The sequence below is a fragment of the Chroicocephalus ridibundus genome, chromosome Z (genome assembly GCF_963924245.1).
Source record: "Chroicocephalus ridibundus chromosome Z, bChrRid1.1, whole genome shotgun sequence".
NCBI lineage: Eukaryota > Metazoa > Chordata > Aves > Charadriiformes > Laridae > Chroicocephalus > Chroicocephalus ridibundus.
Genome location: NC_086316.1, coordinates 83,968,875 through 83,989,861, shown reverse-complemented (window position 1 = coordinate 83,989,861; position 20,987 = coordinate 83,968,875). Strand labels below are relative to the sequence as shown.

General features: G+C 43.7%; 1 protein-coding gene across 4 annotated transcripts in view; it reads left to right on the top strand.

Annotated features, from left to right (window-relative positions):
• DYM (dymeclin) overlaps window positions 1-20,987 on the top strand; it is a 241,013-nt gene that overhangs the window by 79,828 nt on the left and 140,198 nt on the right. For all 4 annotated transcript variants that reach the window (XM_063319472.1, XM_063319471.1, XM_063319469.1 and 1 more), the window contains 2 exons: window positions 14,573-14,755; window positions 17,662-17,840. In XM_063319472.1, coding sequence (XP_063175542.1) covers window positions 14,573-14,755; window positions 17,662-17,840 — 362 coding nt within the window. The remainder of the gene's footprint in view (window positions 1-14,572; window positions 14,756-17,661; window positions 17,841-20,987) is intronic.

The following is a 20,987-nucleotide window of genomic DNA, read 5'->3' as shown; positions in this document are numbered from 1 at the left end:
GTTCCTCATGTTATCATGTCTCACTTAGGAAACAGGTTCATTTTGAGTTGAGTGCCTGCAGTCACAAGTCAACAGAAGCAGTGTGTTAAACTTGCTAAGCGATAGAAAATTCCAGCTGCTCTGGAAAAGTCAGCGCTTGGATGCCTTATCTGGCTAGCAACATCACAGGTCACTTCTGTCAACGGCAGTCTGAATTTCTTCTCCTCCTTTCCCCCTCCGTGTAGGGATGAAGTTCTTCTGAGGGTTCTGCTTCAAAAGAAGTAGTTAATATCCGATACCCTGATTTAAAAATACTTAAAAATTATTTTAAAATATTTTAAAATATTTAGAAATAATACTGGCATCCAAGAAACAGAGGTTGGTGGTGAAAAGGAAAATCATAGAATCATAGAATGTGTTGGGTTGGAGGGGACCTTTAACGTTCTACTAACCCAACCCACCTCCAATGAGCAAAATTTGAGCGCTCTTATCTACTAGGGGGTCATCTAAGGCATAGGAAAAATGGATGGCCGCGAGGAAGTGTCGGTGTCATCCACATAACGAGAAGGGAACTGAGGTACAGTGTGGACAACCAGGGTTTTTGCAGTTTGCCAAAATTGTGAACATCTGCGGTGCTTGTGTATCTTGTGGTTCATGATTGGAACAGATCAGCATTGCAGTAGAAGAGTGAGAAAGTGTTGCAAGTTTTTATGACCGCTTGTTTGAGTAACTGAACACCACATTATTATTTTATTTTTTTTTTTTCAAGTTAGGTTTTACGTTGTGTTTGAAGTGCAGCAGAGCCTGTTTGGACGGAATACCAGCAAATTGCCTCTAGGAGAAGCTCTTGTACTCGCAGAAAATGTAACGCCCGCGTTACAGATTTTTTTTTTACTTATAAATGATGAGTACTTCACGATTCTGCCTTATTTATGTGTTTATAGTCGATACAATTTATAATATATTTGATTATTTATATAAATAGATTCTATCTTATAATTTTTCTAAATAAATGTTGTTGTTATTATAGAAAATATCGTGTATATGTGCATATACAAAACTCAAAAAAGTATCTATCTACGTAAAAAAAACCTATTAAAAGAATATTTGGCCTCTTTGCTACGGAGGAGAATTTACGCTGGCAGCCTGTTCTGTTAAGTGGGCTTTAAAAGGTTTCGTTTCCCTCTCTCTGAAAGGGACGTTAATCAAGGGGTGCATAAATTAGTCATAACAAATCCTTGCAATTCTCTGAGTGCGCAGTAAACCGAAAATGATTTGAGGACAAGGTTATCAGGGTAAATCCAGAGAATGTTCTGCTAAGAGCTATTTAAAAACTTTTGGCTGCCACCCTCCAGTAAATAGCAATCAGGCTTCCAGAGATGTCTGGCAGCTCCAGTTGTTCTTCTGGTTTCTACTTTATGTTCTACCAAGATCGTTCCTTGAAGATCTAAAACCTCTTCTGCAGCGTATAAATGGGAAATTCTCCTGGAAATATCTCTTGTGTGGTGGATGGAACGCTTTTGGCCACCCGACCCTTGAAAGACTTCTCACTTTTCATTTTCTGGAGTCTGTTAAATTCAGAATATTGTCTTACTGTTACTCCATCTCCAAACTTACAACATTGATCCCCTCTCCTACCACACTTGTTTCTCTGCCTGCCGTTGACGTAGCTGCATCGCCGTTATTGTCCAGGGTAGCGTGAGTGTGATCGTTGTGGATTTTTTTTTCCAAGAAAAATCCCATGTGACGCCGACTACTGTCTACGTTAACATATTCACGCTGTTTATAGCTAGACCGGTATCATGTATTCACCTTGATGGATTACACTAGGAATTCCTTAATGATTCTTAACTATTATATAGTATACTAAACTTAATTACCTTCTTCATCTCTATACTTTTCTTTCAGGTCTTATATTTTTCCTTCTATTCTATACATCTGGTTTAAGAGTATTATAATAGACTTCCCTCATACGAACACTACAATGCCTTGCGCGGAGGTAGGTGTAGCTCAGACTGCTGCCAAGTACCTTCATTGCAAAAGAAATAATGAGAATTATTAATGGCAAGAGCAGCTGACAAGTGTTTGACGTGCTGGTTTTGTGTTAGGAAAAGTAACTTTGATATTGGTAAGTAAAGGTAGTATTTCGTGTGTTTTAAATGTTTGCGCGTGCCAGCGCTAGGTTTAAAGGTGTTCTTTAATTCAGAATACCTCCTTGTGAGCATATATGCATCTTAAAATCACAGAACGACAGACTGACAGGGGTTGGAAGGGACTTCTGGAGATCATCTAGTCCAACCTCCTGCCAGAGCAGGGTCACCCAGAGCAGGTTGCACAGGAACGTGTCCAGGCGGGTTTGGAACGTCTCTGGAGAAGGAGACTCCACAGCCTCTCTGGGCAGCCTCTTCCAGGGCTCTGCCACCCTCAAAGGAAAGAAGTTTTTCCTCATGTTTGGGTGGAACTTCCTGTGTCCTAGCTTTTGTCCATTGCCCTTTGTCCTGTCACCGAGCACCACTGAGAAGAGTCTGGCCCCATCCTCTTGCCACCCACCCTTTAGCTATTGCTGAGCATTGATGAGGTCCCCTCTCAGTCTTCTCTTCTCCAGGCTGACCAGCCCCAGGGCTCTCAGCCTTTCCTCATCAGAGAGCTGCTCCAGTGCCTTGATCATCTTTCTAGCCCTTTGCTGTCCCCTCTCCAGCAGTTCCCTGTCCTTCTGGAACTGGGGGCCCAGAACTGGACCCAGTGCTCCAGCTGTGGCCTCCCCAGGGCAGAGTAGAGAGGGAGGATGACCTCCCTCCACCTGCTGGCCATGATCTTTTTAATGCCCCCCAGGAGACCATTGGCCTTCTTTACCATAATAAAATCATAAAATCATTTCCCCAACAATCCTGTGCACCTGACTTCAAAAATCTGTTGAGGGTAGAGGGAGGAATGAATATGAAATTGTAAGATCAGATATCAGTGTCGTCATATCTCACTTTTCTTCTTGAAAAAATTGTTTTGTTTGTTTGAAGAGTTTTTTGTTGCTTGTTTTCCTTCTCCCTTAATCCTGTGGAAGGGGAGGTTTTTTCCGTTTTATAAATTAGAATTAGTTTGAAAAGAAAAGGGGAGACTCTGGAATTCTATGGAAATATTATACGGGAGGTTGTGCCATCTCCATCCTTGGAGGTTTCCAAGACTCAGCTGGATGAAGCCCTGAGGAACCTGGCGTGACCCCATTGCTGCCTCTGCTCGGAGCCGGAGGTTGGGCCAAAGACCTCCTGAGGTCCCTTCCAGCCTGGATCATCCTGTGATCTTACGCTCTGAAAAATCACTTCTTTCTTTTTACTTGACTTTTAAAACTTCTCTGTCTTTTCCACCCTCTTCATCTGGTTTCTCTGGGGCGTAGGTTTGCCTTCAGTGGTATTTTCCTTCAGTGGCCTGGCTTCATCATTTTGTTGTCAAAGTCAATGCTACAGGTCAATGTTGCTCTCACTTTGCCGGGATAGTTTTTCAACACGTTTCCATGTTTGCGTCTGTCCCCAGTTTTGTATGACTTGCGATGACAAAACAAATATTACTGAAAATCCCACTGTCACTGGGATTATACGTGTTCATGGGCCTCCTTCCCGCTCCGACCGCAACAACAGCAAAGGACCAGGACAGTGCCCTGGGCAAAAGCCAGAGGAGTTTTCTATAAAAAAAAGAAAAAAAATAAAAATCATAAAAAAAAGATTATCACCACCACCAAAAAAAAAAAAAAAAAGGACCAAAACCACCCCCAAAAAAACCCCACCGAAAAAACCCCAAACCAAAAAAAGCCCCCAAAACCCAACACGCAACAACTCCTTTTTAATATCTCGCCGTGTGAGGGGTTTTTTGGCTTGGTTTGCTGTTCCACGGCTGATAGCTGGCTGAGTCAGACACCTGTTGTAAAATCTAATCCAACCCTGGGTAGATTGCTGTTTTTTCCCCACATTTCTCATACATTTTTCCTCCCTCTCACCCTCTTCTTTTCTAGCTCGCGCTTAGTTTCCCAGCTTTCAAGTAGTGGTAATACTCTGGTATTGTGTCCTTCTATAATATCGTACAACCTTTATTATTTATTTTTTCTTTCTATTGTGGTCACATTTGCAGCTTCAGTGATACTGGACAGTCTTCAAGTGTGCAAACAATCTCAGAAATTGTATCGCTTATGCCCAGAGGACTTGAAATAGGTGTTTCCAGGAGTGGAGCTAATAAAAACGTGGAGGTTTCCTTCCTTATTTAAGATACTCCCTTTCTATAGATTTTTTTGAATATATTCCTTGAAGTGAATGAATGGTTTATTAGAGTTTATTTCCAGCTTTATTTGGCAACTTTATCGCCTTTTGATTCGGGAATGTGGTGTGTAATTTGCTTTACTTAATTCTTCAAAGTGTCTGTCGCCAGATGTGTCTGCTACTCAGGTTTGTGTTACAGATATCCAAAACATCTTCAGAGGTTTCCAGCTGACAAAGCTGGTTCCTCAGCATCTGTGTGCAAGGAAGTAGGACCCCATCTGGAATTCCGAAGTGTGTAACTTCACTGAGACGGTTTATAGGTGTTCACTTTAAAAATGACGAGTGGCCCTCCTCAGGGATCGGTACTGGGACCAGCGCTGTTTAACATCTTTGTTGGCGACATGGACAATGGGATGGAGTGCGCCCTCAGCGAGTGTGCCGATGACACCAAGCTGTGTGATACGGTTGACACGCTGGAGGGAAGGGATGTCATCCAGAGGGACCTGGGCAGGCTGGAGAGGTGGGCCCATGCAAACCTCGTGAAGTTCAACCAGGCCAAGTGCAAGGTCTTGCAGCTGGGTCAGGGCAATCCCAGGCACAAATCCAGGCTGGGTGGAGAACGGATGGAGAGCAGCCCTGAGGAGAAGGACTTGGAGGTGTTGGTGGATGAGAAGGTCAACGCGAGCTGGCAATGTGTGCTGGCAGCCCAGAAACCCCCTGCAGCCTGGGCTGCATCAGAAGAAGTGTGGCCAGCAGATCCAGAGAGGTGATTCTGCCCCTCTACTCTGGTCTGGTGAGACCCCGCCTGGAGTACTGTGTCCAGTTCTGGAGTCCTCAGCACAAGAAGGACATGGACCTGTTGGAACATCCCAGAGATGCTGGGAGGGCTGGAGCCCCTCTGCTGGGAGGACAAGCTGAGAGAGCTGGGGGGGTTCAGCCTGGAGAAGAGAAGGCTCCGCGGAGACCTTCCAGCCCCTTCCAGTCCCTCAAGGGGCTCCAGGAAAGCTGGGGAGGGACTCTGGATCAGGGAAGGGGAGCCATGGGATGAGGGGGAATGGTTTTAAACTGGAAGAGGGGAGATGTAAATGAGATCTGAGGAAGAAATTCTTTGGTGTGAGGGGGGTGAGCCCCTGGCCCAGGTTGCCCAGAGAAGCTGTGGCTGCCCCATCCCTGGAGGGGTTCAAGGCCAGGTTGGCCGGGGCTTGGAGCAACCTGGGCTGGTGGGAGGTGTCCCTGCCCAGGGCAGGAGGTGGGACTGGATGGGCTTTAAGGTCCCTTCTAACCCAAACCATTCTATGATTCTGTAGTTTTTCAGGTGAAATAGGGGTGTCTTTTTTGGTGTCTGTATGGATTCCTGATACAACCGTGGTGTCAAAAGCTGGATGGGAATGCAGCTCTGGAACTGAGCTTTGAAATCCTGGGAAAAAGTGGTCTTCTCCTTATTTTGAAGTTCAAACTAAAAAAAAGATTTAGGCAATCTAATGGCAAGGATGGGGCTCCTGCCCCATCACAGTAGATGTCACAGTAAGAGATCTCCTGAGATCTAGAGGTAAAAAAGGGGAGAAATAGTTCAAAATTAAAGCAACGCTGCTTTTGCAATGAATTCAGGAATAGGCTTGTTATAATAAATCCGTGCAGTTTAATATTTGTAACCTTTTTCAGTGCGGTGATGTTTGAGAAGTGGCGTGAAGCGTTGGATTGGCTTAGTCGCAGGAAGCAAAGTGGAAAAGACTTTACAGGAAAGGAAAGAAAAAGCCGTGTATATAATTTGGCTGGGCAACAAAGGAGATGTGACTGTGCCTTTTATTTAAAAGGCTGCAAACACTGAACTGGGGAAGAAATGTTTTATGGTATTACATAGAACCCCTTATAGGAATAAGTAGCTGAAGTTGAGTCAAGGAATGCTTAGGCTGAATATTGGCGGGGGGCGGGGAGGGGGGAAATCTTAACGTCGAGGTTTATTAGATTATGGAACACTCTTCCCAAAGGATGTGGTTCAAGCTCCATTACCAGTCCCTTAAAATTAGGCTGGATCGAATAACAGCGTGTACTGGAGGGAGCACTGTTGCACGGGTAGGGGATGTACACGGTTACCTAATACGTCGTCGCGTTTCGCTTGCTTCCATGATTCATTTCCTCAAGAGCTCCTTCCAGAATGTGGTAGTGACATCACGGCCCCGGCTTCCTTGGACACGTTGGTGTTTCTCGGTGCTGCGGCTTTTGGAGAGTTTCTTCCGAGATTTTTTTTTTTTTTTTTTTTTTTTTTCCTCAGTGGCTCCCATAGCTCAACTGTTCCCCACAGCTTTCCCGTGCGGCTGCGACGTTGCCGGGAGTGATGGGAAACAGGCAAAAATCAGGTGCCTGGGGTGTATTTTAAAAATATGGATACACAGGAGCCGGGCTATTCCTGGAGAGACTGTGATCAGGAGCCAGGCAGGCAGCAGAATTTGTGTTGCAGAGCTTGGCTTCACAGAAACGACTACCTTCTGCTTTTCTTGGCAAGTAGGGCGAAATCCGTGTCTCCGTTAGAATAGTATTATTAAGTGTGAGAAGCCTCCAACAAATAAGTCGTGCTCATATATTTCAATAAGGCGGTCTCAGTGGTCGTTACGCTGATTTGATGAGAAGAAAATAACTTGTTTTTAAAACTATCGTCTTCTCTTTGTTTTTAAACATTTAGAGAAGTCATCTAAAAGGCGCTCTTAATCTTTCTGTAGGACTGTGGTTACTTTTCTGCAGTATTTAGGAATTAAATACGGAAAATGAAGTATAATAATAACGATAAAGCAGCTGAAATATAATAAAGCGCCTGAAATAAAGCCCGCGGCAATCCGCTCAGTTAATTCTTGAGACGTGTGGGACTTTGACCTTGCACCAAGGAGTGAGTGGTAGCTTGGTAGGATTTTACGCCTAGATGTGCCTTTTCAACTGATCGTGCATTTACTCTAACATAAATTCTTTAACCATTCCTGTGTTCCAAAGAGTAAATGGAGTCAAGAAGGGCTGGGACGTAGCCGTTGTCTCAAAATGCTTATGAGCTTTTAAATTCACGATCTCCCACGTGTGAATTCTTGCTGCGGCCTGCTGATGGCTTAGAAAGCAGCTAGCCTGCCACTATTTAAAACACAAATTTATTTTGCTAGGCTTCGTATTGCCCAGAAACCATTCATTTATAGTTGTTCTTAAAACCACTTTTTTTTTTTTTCCCCCCCTTCTTTGTCGCAAGCTAGCTGGGGTTAATTCTGTTGGTCTGATGCCAGACGGTGGAGAGCGTGAAAAATATTGCTGAAGATGAAAAATTGTGACTTTTTTCATTTGTATTACCGTGTCAGATGTAACGTTGCAAAAATCTACTGTTCATAAGAACTTGTGTCAGCTGCGAAAGTGACTGCGGTATTTAGGATGGCTATTTTTACGCTTCTGAGTTTTTATAATCTCCCTACCTAAAAAAATCTACGACGTAATCAGATCTGCTTTTTCCGTCAGAGGTTGTAGTTTGTGTATACATCAGTCCGTTGATGCTCCTTAGGAGTTCAACCTTGCTTGAGGATGTAATACTTAACATGCAAGTTCATTAAGCACTTAAAAATTGTTCCGTATTTCCTCTATTTCAGCTTTGCTAGCTTCTTGCTGTAATGAATCTTCCAAAAACTTGCGATGGGACTCTCCTAAAATTCATGTAGCTGCTGTTTTTTACAGTCTTTTAAGCACGTGTACCCTCACAATTAGCAGTTTTAATTTGTTTAAATAGCCATCCGAGATGTTAAGGATGCGCTTATAAAGTATAAAATGACTTTGACTTGGGACTTTATGAGAACTGCGTCTTGATAGAGCAGTTGCCTCGCTGATCCGGCCTCTCCCGCTTGTGATTCCGCGGACCACTTTTTTCCTCTCCCGTTCATTATCGCGCAACAGCCCCGTGGCAACTTAAGAAATTGCTTACATGGAAAAGTAATCGTAGGAAAGTATTTATGTATTTTTAGCTTGCTTCTAACACAATGTAGCAGCTGGAAACAAGGACAAGAGCCAGCACAACGGGAACTGCCAGCTCTCCATGGGCCACCAGAAAGCGTTCATCAGACCACAATGTGAGAACCATTGAATTGACTTAAGAAACGTGACACGCATAATAAACGTTAAATAAAAAAAACAAAACCAACCCAGCTCTCAAGTTCCCAAAGCTGCTGCTCGAGTGTAATAAGAATGAAATAGTAATTGTAATGGTTTTGAATACTACGTTACTCACTGGTTTTGGTGGAGGATGTACACGATGGTATCAATTAGATGCAAGGAAAATCGCTTCTACTTTAGTTCTTCATAATCTGTGTTTACTGCTCTCTTAGATGTTGTAGCATTGAATAGTCCTCTGCATGCTGGAAGTTTCATAAAGAGGAGAGCAGGGTGTGGAGCTGGGACTTGACCGGGTTACTCAAACGTAGGTCAGTTCTCTTTGGTGATTTGTTTGCGGTTGGGTTTTCTGTCTGATATTTAATGCTGCTTTTGCTGACTTCTCTAGTCTTGTCTTGTTGCAAAAGTGGAAGGAACACACGGGGAGCAGGACTGTCATTTTGGAACTGTTAAAAGGCCAGTAAGACCTCATTGCTCTCTCCAGCTCCCTGAAAGAAGGTTGTAGCGAGGTGGGGGTTGGTCTCTTCTCCCAAGGAACAGGTGATAAGACAAGAAGAAACGGCCTCAAGTTGCGCCAGGGGAGGTTTAGGATGGATATTAGGAAAAACGTCTTCACTGAAAGCGTTGTCAAGCATTGGAAGAGGCTGCCCAGGGCAGTGGTGGAGTCACCACCCCTGGAGGTATTTAAAAAATGGTAGACGTGGTGCTGAGGGACATGGCTTAGTGGGGACTTGCCATTGTTAGGTTGATGGTTAGGCTTGATGATATTAAAGGTCTCTTCCAACCTAAATGATTCTCAGAAGATCTTTTCAAGATCTTCACGTCTACCAAAAGTCTTATTTCTTTCTTTTCAGCCTTGAAAGTCACCTCAATCTGGTGCGCTCTGCAAAATGGTTTTGAAAGCAATCAACCTCATTGGCAGGATGCTAATGATGTGTGGTGGGACTCGGGTTGTTTGTATGGGGGAAAGGGGAAAGGATCTGCTCTGTTATCAAGTTCCAGTGAGGAGAGAAACGAGCATACTCAACAAGACTTATGCCAGCATTAATTGTAATGTAATGTTTAGACTTAACGAATGATAGGCCGTTCAAAGGAACACTTGATGAAGTTCAGTTATTAATATGATTGCGTTTTGCAACTGCTATTAAGTAAAAAACAAAATCTCCTTTTCCCAGAAAGATACTTTCAAATAAGTAACGCCAATTTCCTCTGCGTTAATTTAATGCTCTTTCCAGGGAGAGAGCTCAGAGGGTTTATCTTCCAAGCCTTTACACTGAAGGTTGGAAAGTGAAGAAGATGGAAGTGAAGAATCCTCTTGTGAAAGAATTACCGCTAGTTTAATAAAGATCCCAAGAAAACTCATGGATCAATTATAGCTCGCAGTTTGTTGATAGATTAACTTGGAATAGAATTGTAGAATGGTTTGGGTTGGAAGGGACCTTCAAGACCATCTAGTGCCACCCCCTGCCCTGGGCAGGGACACCTCCCACCAGCCCAGGTTGCTCCAAGGCCCATCCAACCTGGCCTTGAACCCCTCCAGGGATGGGGCAGCCACAGCTTCTCTGGGCAACCTGGGCCAGGGGCTCACCCCCCTCACAGCCAAGAATTTCTTCCCAATATCTCATCTCAATCTCCCCTCAGAATGGTTTGCAGTGCTAGAAGTTGACTATAAACATCAGTTTTTCATAATGAGTAAATCTTTAAAGCACCCTCTGCCTTCCTGCTTGTCTTTCGCTTTTAAAAAGTCTTTAAAATCAAGCTCTTAAAATTTTGCTTCATCATGTGAAAGCATAAAAGAATGCGTTTAAACTTTTCTCCAGGGAGGTCCAAACGTGAACCTTCTTTGTGTCTTGTTGTGTAAGAGAGAGCAGAGCGTCAGGCTGAGGTTTCTGTGTTTACATTAAGTAAGTCTGGTGAAAGAAAGATCTTTTTTTGATTAATGTGTCCTAACTTCATTTTGCCGTCAAGCGTTGTTCCACGGACTGTCAAACCAAATTAAAATCCTGGGTTTGTTTTCATGGCAGTGTTTCTAGCCGTCTTACAGAAGACCTGAGATCTTCTGTTGCAAAAAACCGTACCTTGCTCTTAAGCAAGCCCTGCTTTCCTTGCTGTGCCTTATGTAGAGTGATACGAATAGATGGCAAAAAAATAGTCGTAATGGGTAGTTTTGTGGAAGAGAAGGAAAAAATGGATCTTCTCATTCTGTTTTAAAGGTAAAAGCAGTCTGTTCCTTCTCAAAGGATCTGTGTTTGCCGGAAATAATTGGCAAAATGTTAGTATTTCTCTTACTGACAGAAATTCTAGTAACGTGGTTGCGTGTGGAATTGAGTCAAGAAATAAAGTTCTATGAAAGAATTGCAATTAAAAATAGATTACAAGTATTTTGCAGAAGACAATAAATTCTACAGATGATCCAGATACATAAGCTGGTTTAGGGTTATGGATCTGCATCACTTGGATGGATGGTTATGGGTCTTCATCACTTGGATGGGTCTTCATCACTTATATGAGCGGTTATGGGTCTTCATCACTTAGATGGATGGTTCTGGGTCTTCATCACTTGGATGGGTCTTCATCACTTATATGGGTGGTTCTGGGTCTTCATGACTTAGATGGGTCTTCATCACTTATATGAGTGGTTATGGATCTTCATCACTTATGAGTCTTCACTTAGATGGATGGTTATGGATCTTCATCACTTGGATGCATGGTTATGGGTCTTCATCACTTAGATGAGTCTTCATCACTTGGATGGTTATGGGTCTTTATCACTTATACGGGTTTTCATCACTTATATGGATCTTCATCACTTATATGTGTGGCGATGCGTCTTCATCACTTAGATGGGTCTTCGTCACTTGGATGGATGGTTATGAATCTTCATCGCTTATGGGTCTTCACTTGGATGGTTATGGCTCTTCATCACTTAGATGGGTGGTTGTGGGTCTTCATCACTTGGATGGATGGTTATGGGTCTTCGTCACTTATAATAAGCACCAGAAGAGTAGTACTTGGTAATGTAGAGCTTTCTCAGAATTTATATAGAGCTTCAGAAGCACTTTGGGTCACGATGCTATTGCAGATAACCCACCCCCTTCATCTTTTCCACAGTTGGGTCCTTTAGTTTTAAGAATTGCAGCTCACCTTTTGCCGCTGCCCAGAGATATAGAAAGCTTTACGAGAACTTTTGTGATTTGGATTTCCCTTGAGTTGTATACTGGGATGACAAGAAACTAGGAATAAAAAAAAAAAAAAACTAGAAACACCGACTACTTATCTCTCTGTCCTCCTAAGCTCTTTATTTAACACTTTAATCTGTTGTTAACGATCAGGAACGATATTTTCCTTAGAAAAGTCTCTTGAGTATGTTGGGAGCACCAACCGCTATATAGCACCTAATTTGACATTGCATTTTGGAATGAAAAAGAATATTTTGAACCTATTTGCATGGGATTTCTGGAGGAATACGCTCGCCCACGAGAGACAGAACTTGAGGAGGATTATTTGGGTCATGTATCAATGCGCAGAATTCTCCTGGGCAGAATTACCTCATTCTCCCTGGCGGAATATTCAGTTTACTGGCCAGTGTTTTGGCCGTATCCGTCTTTTCCTGACTGTTGAGGGCAGGTGTAGTAATGGCAGATGCCTGCCACAGAAGGGCGGGGTGGTGGAAAATTGAAGACGCTGGTTGAGCTGAGAACTACACTAAATTTTAAGAGAGGAAATATGCCGAATTTGACTTTATTTCACGGTGAATATATGATTCTTTCAGGGTTGTTTTAAAAAATAATTTCTTTGCGTGTTACCTATGTGGATAACTCCTGTGAGTTTAAAATCTCACTTCATAGAGTCATAGAATGGTTCGGGTCGGAAGGGACCTTAAAGATCGTCTAGTTCACGGTCCTTCACGGTCAGCGTTTTTATTCGCCTTTGTGCTGATTTAAGGACAGTCGATCAAAAACGGGGTGATAAAGGATTATTAACGTAAAATGAATTTTTTTGCGAAGAGGGCTGTAATTATAGTGCTTTTTATTAGACGAACTCCTTCAAGCCGCCTAATGCTGAATGGCGTTAGTTCCCTTGCCTTTGACGCGGCAGTGATTGCCTTGCAGTTGTGGCGACGAAGGGGAGCATTGGTTTATTACAAAATCTGACCAGATTATTACGTTTGAAGACAAATACTCTTTGGCTGGCTTGAAATTTTGTAAGGCTAAGAGTACTTTATGTTCTTTTGATCGGTTATGCTCTGCTTGCGGGTTGCGTTCAAATGGCTTTTTGTCCTGGGCACCTTGAATCTCGCAGACAAGAAGACTGAAAACTAAACTTCCTTCATTTTTCTGCCGTTTTTAAGGAAGTCTTTTATGATTAATTTTTAATTTAGGCACTCGTAGAAAGAAGGACATAAGAATTTGGGGGGTCTTTTTAAAGTTGAGATTAGGTCTTATTTTTGTGCTGTGTAATTCAAGGCTTTGCCCTGTTAAATGAGTAAGTTGATGAAATGCTCAGTCTCTGCCGTAAAATTTCAAGATAGACTCAAAACAATTCAGTGCCCAGCAGGCATTTGGGGATGAATATAATCCAGTGTGATTGGGAGGGGCTGCTGCTTCGCAACTGGGAGCGTATTGGGAGCCCAGACGTGATAAAGGCAGAGGCGCAGTGCCATTGAAGCTGTCACGTGCCACCGTAGCCGTGGAGTGGAGACAAGTTTCGTCCTTTCCCCTGACTTTTTTCCCCACTAATGCCGAGTCTGCAGCGTCTCTGCTTCGGCTTTGGTGCTTTTCTTCTTTTTTTATTTCTTCAATCTCATGAGCGCTGGCAAGGAAATAAGGATTTTTACGGAGTCCTCCGACCCTCCTCTGCTGCCCCTTCTCCCTTCCAGTCTCCTTGAGTGGGTATTTGGGCACGTAACTGGTCAACTTGGTGCCCCAACACGGTTGTAATTAGGAAGGGGAATTTCAAATGCAGGAGTTCTTGGAGTTAATTTTTTTATTTTTTTTTTAATGCTGTAAGGATTAAGTATGGAAATGACTCTGCTTGCATTTCAGGCGCAGACATCAAAGTTTAAACAGTATGATGATGAGAGTTTTAACGAGCAACTTCTAGGTGGAGCCTTAATACTGGAGCCGTACGTGCACCGTGTATACGCACCTACATCAAGGGGAGGGTATTCAGCAAAGAACTGAGAATTGATGTGGAATGAGGAGCTATTTACATTTTTGTACTGAAGAAATTTTTGCGGGTCTAAAATGAATGAAGTTTTGGTGCTTTGTTATACGTGTATTTTCAAGGGAGGTGTGAGACAACAAAAACGTGATTACCCAAGAGGAATCAATCAGCCTGACTGGTTTTTTGACAGTATCGATAGTGATTTGTCACTTCAAACTTTGATTTCTCCTTAACTAGATCTTAAACGTCAAGTTATTGTAAACATTTTGTACTTCCACACCGTTGCATCTTATGTACAGTCTCTTAAAAAGGAATTTCAGAGCAGTGTAAGTACTTCCAACTGGAGGGCTTTTTCAAGTTGTTTCATCTTCTGTAGGAATGCAAAAAATATGAGGCTGAGTTTAATAATACCTCAAAATTTAACTTTAAACAGCTGTTGATCCTGGAGTTTTTTGATTTTGTTTTTTTTTTTTTTTTTCACCGAAGTTTATTATTTGCTATTGTGTCGTCTGCCCACAATAATGAGCAATGGTGATGATCTCTACAGGACTCTCAATCTGGAGGTTCTGGTTGAAGCAGTATTAAGTTTTGGTGCTGCATTTTGCCTAAAATATGCTGAATTTTAAAATCAGAATACATGAGAAAAATGCGTTACGGACTAAGTTGGTTTTGTTAAAAAGGCAACATGCAAGCTCCTTTGGCTCTCTGAACACGTTACATTGCTACATCGTGAATCCTTCAGCTGGTATCTGCCCTGTGTTTAAGTCTCTCACCTACAAGCAGCTTTTGTTTCACCTCTCCTAATTTCCTTTTCATCCATTCCTATAACTTAATTTGCTTGAATTTCCAGGAATCTTTCCTTTCCCACCTCTCCGTGCCCACTGCTGTGTGATTCCTGAAACTTTCATTTGGAGAAATCAAGTAGCCAGACCCGTCATCTCATTGTAGGGGGGTTAATTGTTTTTCCCTCCTCTCTCTCAGATGCTGCCTCGGCCCCTAAAGGAGCTTTGTTGGTTAAAATGTCAAAACTCATAATATTTTTTGCCTTTTCTCTCTAGCTGGCCTGTGGACAGTCTTCACGCTAGGCGGGGTAGGGAGTAAACCATCGCCGCAGCTGGAGCAGTGCTCCCCTCTAGCTAACCAGAGTCTGCTGCTTCTCCTGGTCTTGGCCAATCTGACCGATGCTCCAGATACACCGAATCCCTACAGGCAAGCTATTATGTCCTTCAAGAACACGCAAGGTTTGTATCTGTTTGTTCTTCTAAGCATGAACTGATTAAAATGAAGTGTTAGAATTATTAGTTTGCGTTATAAGGAACCGTGAAGATCACCTAGTGATGGGCATGCCCTGGGCAGGGACACCTCCCACCAGCCCAGGTTGCTCCAAGCCCCGGCCAACCTGGCCTTCAACCCCTCCAGGGATGGGGCAGCCACAGCTTCTCTGGGCAACCTGGGCCAGGGGCTCACCACCCTCACAGCAAACAATTTCTTCCTCAGGTCTCATCTAAATCTCCCCTCTTCCAGTTGAAAACTGTTCTGCCTTGTCCTGTGGCTCCCCTCCCTGCTCCAGAGTCCCTCCCCAGCTTTCCTGGAGCCCCTTGAGGGACTCGAAGGGGCTGGAAGGTCTCCCCGGAGCCTTCTCTTCTCGAGGCTGAACCCCCCCAGCTCTCTCAGCCTGTCCTCCCAGCAGAGGGGCTCCAGCCCTCCCAGCATCTCCGGGGCCTCCTCTGGCCCCGCTCCAACAGCTCCATGTCCTTCTGCTGTTGGTGGCCCCAGAGCTGGAGGCAGCACTGTTAGGGGGGGCGTTCACCAAAGCAGTGTGAAGTCGCTGCGACCACTTAGAGGTTCTCTTTCCAAAATTTGTTTTTCCCTCCAGCCAGACCATGGAAGCGCAGTAATAGTACATTTTCTTCTGGAACTTTTGAGGTGGAGCTCCTCAACTGCTGGAACTTAATGGAAGGGGCAGGGGGAGAAGGATACTGCATCCCAAGCAGCTACCACAGCTTGGACTATCTAGGCTAGCTCAGCTTGCGGGCACCGGGCTTCTTTTCCTATATACTTTATCCATACACTTAAATCTCTTCAACTTTTAGCCATGAGGTTTTACTCTTCGTTGGCTTTATGCTGGTTGACACCACGCTCAGCTGCTGCATGGTAACCTGTGAAGCCATATCAATGCCCCGAGTTACTCACTTCATTTAAGGGGAGTTTTTATATTCCTTTAACCATTGACTTTTTAGCAGGTTGAGCTCTAATTTCATTCACCGTTCCCTAAGAAATTTTTGGGGGTTATTGGGATGTAGGATTGTTCTCATAAGAAGAACTCTTAGTCGGAACGTGCCCCTTTGATTTATTGGATGCTGTTTATTGGCAGTTGAGATCAAATCCTTGATACCGTTTTTGGTTTTTGTTATTTAAACTGAGAACTTCTACAAATGCTTTATTTTGGTTGACTTTTTTTCATGTCGCGGGCAACCATTAATGTATTTCATTGAGAATTGTTATACAAGTATCATTATAAAATTTTAAAAGAACTTATTCTGTGTCAAAAATAGCACAAAAAGCCACATTCTCTCTAGGTACGTACTTTTATAGAATGACTTACTGTTTCCCGTAAACTTGTTTCACTGGCAATATTCATTTAACTTAATTGTTAAATTAAGTTAAGAGCAAAACTTAAATTTGATTCCTATGTACATTCAGAGGGGCTGATAAAAGGAAAATGATATGAAAAAGAAAGGCTTGTTACGGCCGTAATGATCTATAGGGTGTGAGTATAATGTGAAATCTGGCTTTTTTGTTGAAATAATTTATTTGGTTTGATTGGGACAGAAGTGTTCAAATTCAGGATAATTTTCTTTATTCTACATGGTCTAGGATACCTTAATTTTTCTGTAGGTCAGCTTAATGTTCTGTGGAACAACACTGCTGCTCCTGCTAAGTTTCTTTAATCCTGTTTAGGTTTTTTTTTTACAGCTTTTAAACTATTTTTTAATAAAACAGGTAGTGAAGCGCTATACATGTAAGCGGCACAGTTTAAACATCTACAGAAGTGAAGCTTGAAAGTCGGTGGACGCTCCTCAGCTAATGAGCCGTGGCATCAGGTTGCCGCTTAATAGAACATGTTGAATTAATCTGATTTTGGTGTCTACGTCCAAATTTGGCCTGGTAAAAAGAAATACTCACCTGAAGCAGGCAGGTTTCAAACCGCTTGGTCCATAATTGAGGATTCTATAATCATGATGGGTGATTGAAGGTAGTGTTGTGGTTCAGAAAAACCAGGTTTTGGTGTCTCCTCTGCCTGTTGGCACGTGGGTTTGGAGAGAGAAAGGGTTTCCATCGCCGATGGGCTGCGTCTTGCCGCTGTGTGTGTGGTGGTGCCTCCGAACTCAGCAGAATGGAGAAGCCTTTGCTCCGGAGCCTCCTGCTGAGTCCAGCTGAATGGCTGGAGCCCTCGCTCCTCGCCTAAGCCAAGAGAAGCAGTGACTCCCCGGGACGCTGTCTCCACCGGGGCCCCAGAAACCCGATGGGAGCCAGGGCTCCTGTGAGGCTCCTGCAGGTCTTCCAAGAACTTACTCCTTCCAAAGAAGATGGAGATGATGTTCAAAAAAAGTGACAACTACCACATTCTTGCACGCTGAAAGCTATTTATAGAGTCATAGAATGGTTTGGGTTGGAAGGGACCTTAAAGACCATCTCATTCCAACCCCCCTGCCATGGGCGGGGACAATTCCCACTAGACCAGGATGCTCGAAGCCCCAAAGGAAGTTTTGGTTGCATGTGAATCAGTAGATCGGTTCCGGAGAAGACTCTGGGACTGCCCTCCTTACAGCAGCTCCTGGAATTGCTCTTTCGAATGGTGGAAGTCGTTTGGAATAGCTTTATGAAAAAAGATGAGTGTCTTGTGCAGATGGAGGTGTCCTTCTGGACCTCCTGTGCGTGGACAACCTCAGCTTTTTGGCACAACTGAAGCTTCGTGAGTCCCTGTGAAGGTTTCTGATAAGAGTCATGGATGAATTTTGATTCCTCCTTACTGTGGTGTGTGTATAAAATATTTTCCCCCAGAGATTTTTTTTATAAAGTTAACGGGTAGCTGGATGGGAGATTTATTTGTTAAAGATTGGGTTTTTTTATTTCTTTATTTCAGATAGCACTGCGTTTTCATCATCCAGTCCACACGCTTTCCAGATTAATTTTAACAGTTTATACACAGCTTTGTGCGAGCAGCAGAAATCTGATCAAGCGACTCTTCTTTTGTACATGCTTCTGCATCAAAATGGCAACGTACGGACGTATGTCTTGGCACGAACGGACATAGAAAATCTCGTAAGTATTGCTCTGCCTTATGCTCACCACGAGGGGTTGGTCCTGGAAGCTGGGGTGACCCGGTGTCCCCTGTTCTGCCGCGGGGGCTGTAGGTTGTGGCTCACTTTTTCACCAGTACTGGCTCATTTATTCATTTATATTATGTCATCTCAGGAGTACGATGCTAAATCTGTCACTGTGGTACAAGATAAAGCATCCGGGCTGTCTTTGATTCCATCTTTCTCGCTCCCACCGTCCGATCCAGGTCAAACCTGCTGACCTCTGGGCAGAAACTGGTAGCGGATATCATTCTATTCATTAGTTTGTTTTCCTTTTTCAGATGTTCAGGCCAAAAAGTTACGCAAGCTTACTGTGTGCGTACAGGGATAATAGTTAAGAAAATGAGCTGTAACTCGACTGATATGCCAAATGTCTTCCAGGGTTGACCTGAGGCTGAAACTCCTCGAGGAGCAGCTGACAGATTTTATAGAAATGCAACTATAGCCGCTTTTTAACTGCTTTAAATAGGATTGTGGTTAATGGCCAATAGAACAGACACCTGGTAACAGTTTTTGTAGGTTATAAATTAGCTTGTGCTCCCCGCTACGTTTAGTAATGTCCCAAACCGCTTTAACAAACCTCACTTATTAAAAAGCGTTCCTTTAATAAGATAATGGCTGTCTAGGGGAATTGGTAACGGAATGGAGAACCCTTTCCATCCTAATAGTTGAAATCTTGCCAGATAATTAGATCCCGTGCCTGTTTGATGGCAGATATGGAAGGAGTTTGGTCTCGGTCCAACTTCTAGCAGATGTATTGCGAAACTCGGAGTTGATAGACACGGCTGTTGGCAAACTCGGGTGAGATGGCTGGTATTGAATTGATTCCAGGCTGAACTCCTGTGTAGTCCGCTGCAGATGATTTAGGTGAGGGCTGAGTCGTTTTGCGTGAATTCTGCGAACAAATGGTCGTATTTAATTTTCTGGGCTGTTAGTATGCGATATGACACGTTTCACAGCTGCTAACCATGTCAGTTTACTTGAGCCTGAGAGAAAATAAAAGTTAGGCGTGTGCATTGTTTTATAATTATGATGTCTGAGATATTGTAAAACTTGCAGAAAAAGCACGAGGTCCGTGTGTCAAAGCAACTCCGGATGCAGGTACTCGGATGCTTTGCAATGTGGGATATTTTCCTATATTATCACCTCTCTTTCCTCCCCCTCAAAGAACAAAAAAAAAAAATAAAAAATCAGAAAATCCCAGAAAAAATCAGCAGCATTGAGCACTTTGTGGGAAAAGCTGAGAAAATGGAGAAGAGCATCACTGAAAAGTCATCAGCGGGTTTGATTTATTTTTTTTTAAGAGCAAAATTTGAAACCGTCTGCTCTGGTTTTACTCTGCGTGCACGCTGTTGCTTTTTGTCATCGCTACTGAGACATTACTGCCATCTTTGTCCAATCCTCTTGTTTTTAGTGGGCTAGTAGGCCCGGATGAGCAGTGGCCAACTGAGAAGAGCAGTTTTAATTGCGAAGTAACACGGGCTGAGCCAGACAGAGAAAGGATTGAGGGGTTGGGAGGGTTACTGGACAAAGAAGTCGTCGTCTCCTAATTACAGCTCTGTGGTGGAAAAAGGTGAATTCCGTCTTGGGCTTGTAAGTGAGATGAGGGAGATGGTTATTGCCCTGGAGGTATTTATAAGACGGGCAGAGGTGGTGCTGAGGGACATGGTTTAGTGATGTTTTTTGTCGGAGTTAGGTTGATGGTTGGACTCGATGATCTGAAACGTCCCTTCCAACCTAGGCCATTCTATTTCCTTCCCCATATAGCAACTGCAAGAGTGGTGCGAACATAGAATCGTAGAATTGTCCAGTTTGGAAGGGACGTTTCAGATCATCGAGTCCAACCGTCATCTGGTGCATCAAGAAGAGTGTGGCCAGCAGGTGGAGGGAGGTCATCCTCCCCCTCTGCTCTGCCCTGGGGAGGCCACAGCTGGAGCACTGGGTCCAGTTCTGGGCTCCCCGGTTCAAGAAGGACAGGGAACTGCTGGAGAGGGGACAGCAAAGGGCTACCAAGATGATGAGGGGACTGGAACACCTCTCTTATGAAGAAAGGCTGAGGGATTTGGATCTCTTCAGTCTGGAAAAAAGCAGGCTGAGGGGGGATCTTATCAACGCTTATAAATATTTAAAGGGTACATGTCAGGAGGATGGGGCCAGGCTCTTTTCAGTGGTGCCCAGGGACAGGACAAGAGGTAACGGGCACAAACTTGAGCATAGGAAGTTCCTTCTAAACATGAGGAGGAACTTCTTTCCTTTGAGGGTGGCAGAGCCCTGGAAGAGGCTGCCCAGAGAGGTGGTGGAGTCTCCTTCTCTGGAGACATTCCAAACCCTCCTGGATGCGTTCCTGTGCCACCTGCTCTGGGTGACCCTGCTCTGGCAGGGGGTTGGACTAGATGATCTCCAGAGGTCCCTTCCAACCCTATGATTCTATAATTCTTTGATTCTATGATTCTGTGGTGTCGCAGTACCATAACTCATAAGAATATTTATAGACGCCTGAAAAATGGAGAGAGTGTCAAGAAACGGGTTTTTTTGCTTTAAAATGAACAATAAAATCGTAGAAAGCTGACTTAGCTTGGTTGGTCAGAAATAGCTTGAAGAAGCGTCAGGATGGGTACGTGCCTTCGCAAGGGGAAAGACTCCAGTGGAAAAGACTCTCCACTTGCGGAAGTGTGATAAGAACTAACGCCTGGAGGTCGAATCCCACAACCTAGAGATACAGGAGGAAAACAGTTCAGGTAATTGATTTGGAGGCAAAACAGTGCTCTTTACGGATGTCTTTGAATGAAGGTGGATGACTTTTTAGAGGAATATGGCATAAATCAGTGTCCTCTTCATCCAGTTGGGTAGAAGGATAAGGGTTTGTGCTATGGGAGAGCTCAGCTCAGCTGAGTGCTCATCTGACAACTTTTAGGGCTTTTGCAGGTTGTTCCTGTTTCGCTGCACTCAGTGCATCACGTTTGTTGTGTTTTCCCCTCTTTTAAATTAATTCTTCTCGGGTTTGGTGCCCGGGAAGCATCGCTGGCAGATGTTCTGGGACATTTCCTAGGGGCTTTTGAAATGTCTCTTTGCTTCAGCTTAATTTATAAATTGATTCAGCGTGTGGGGT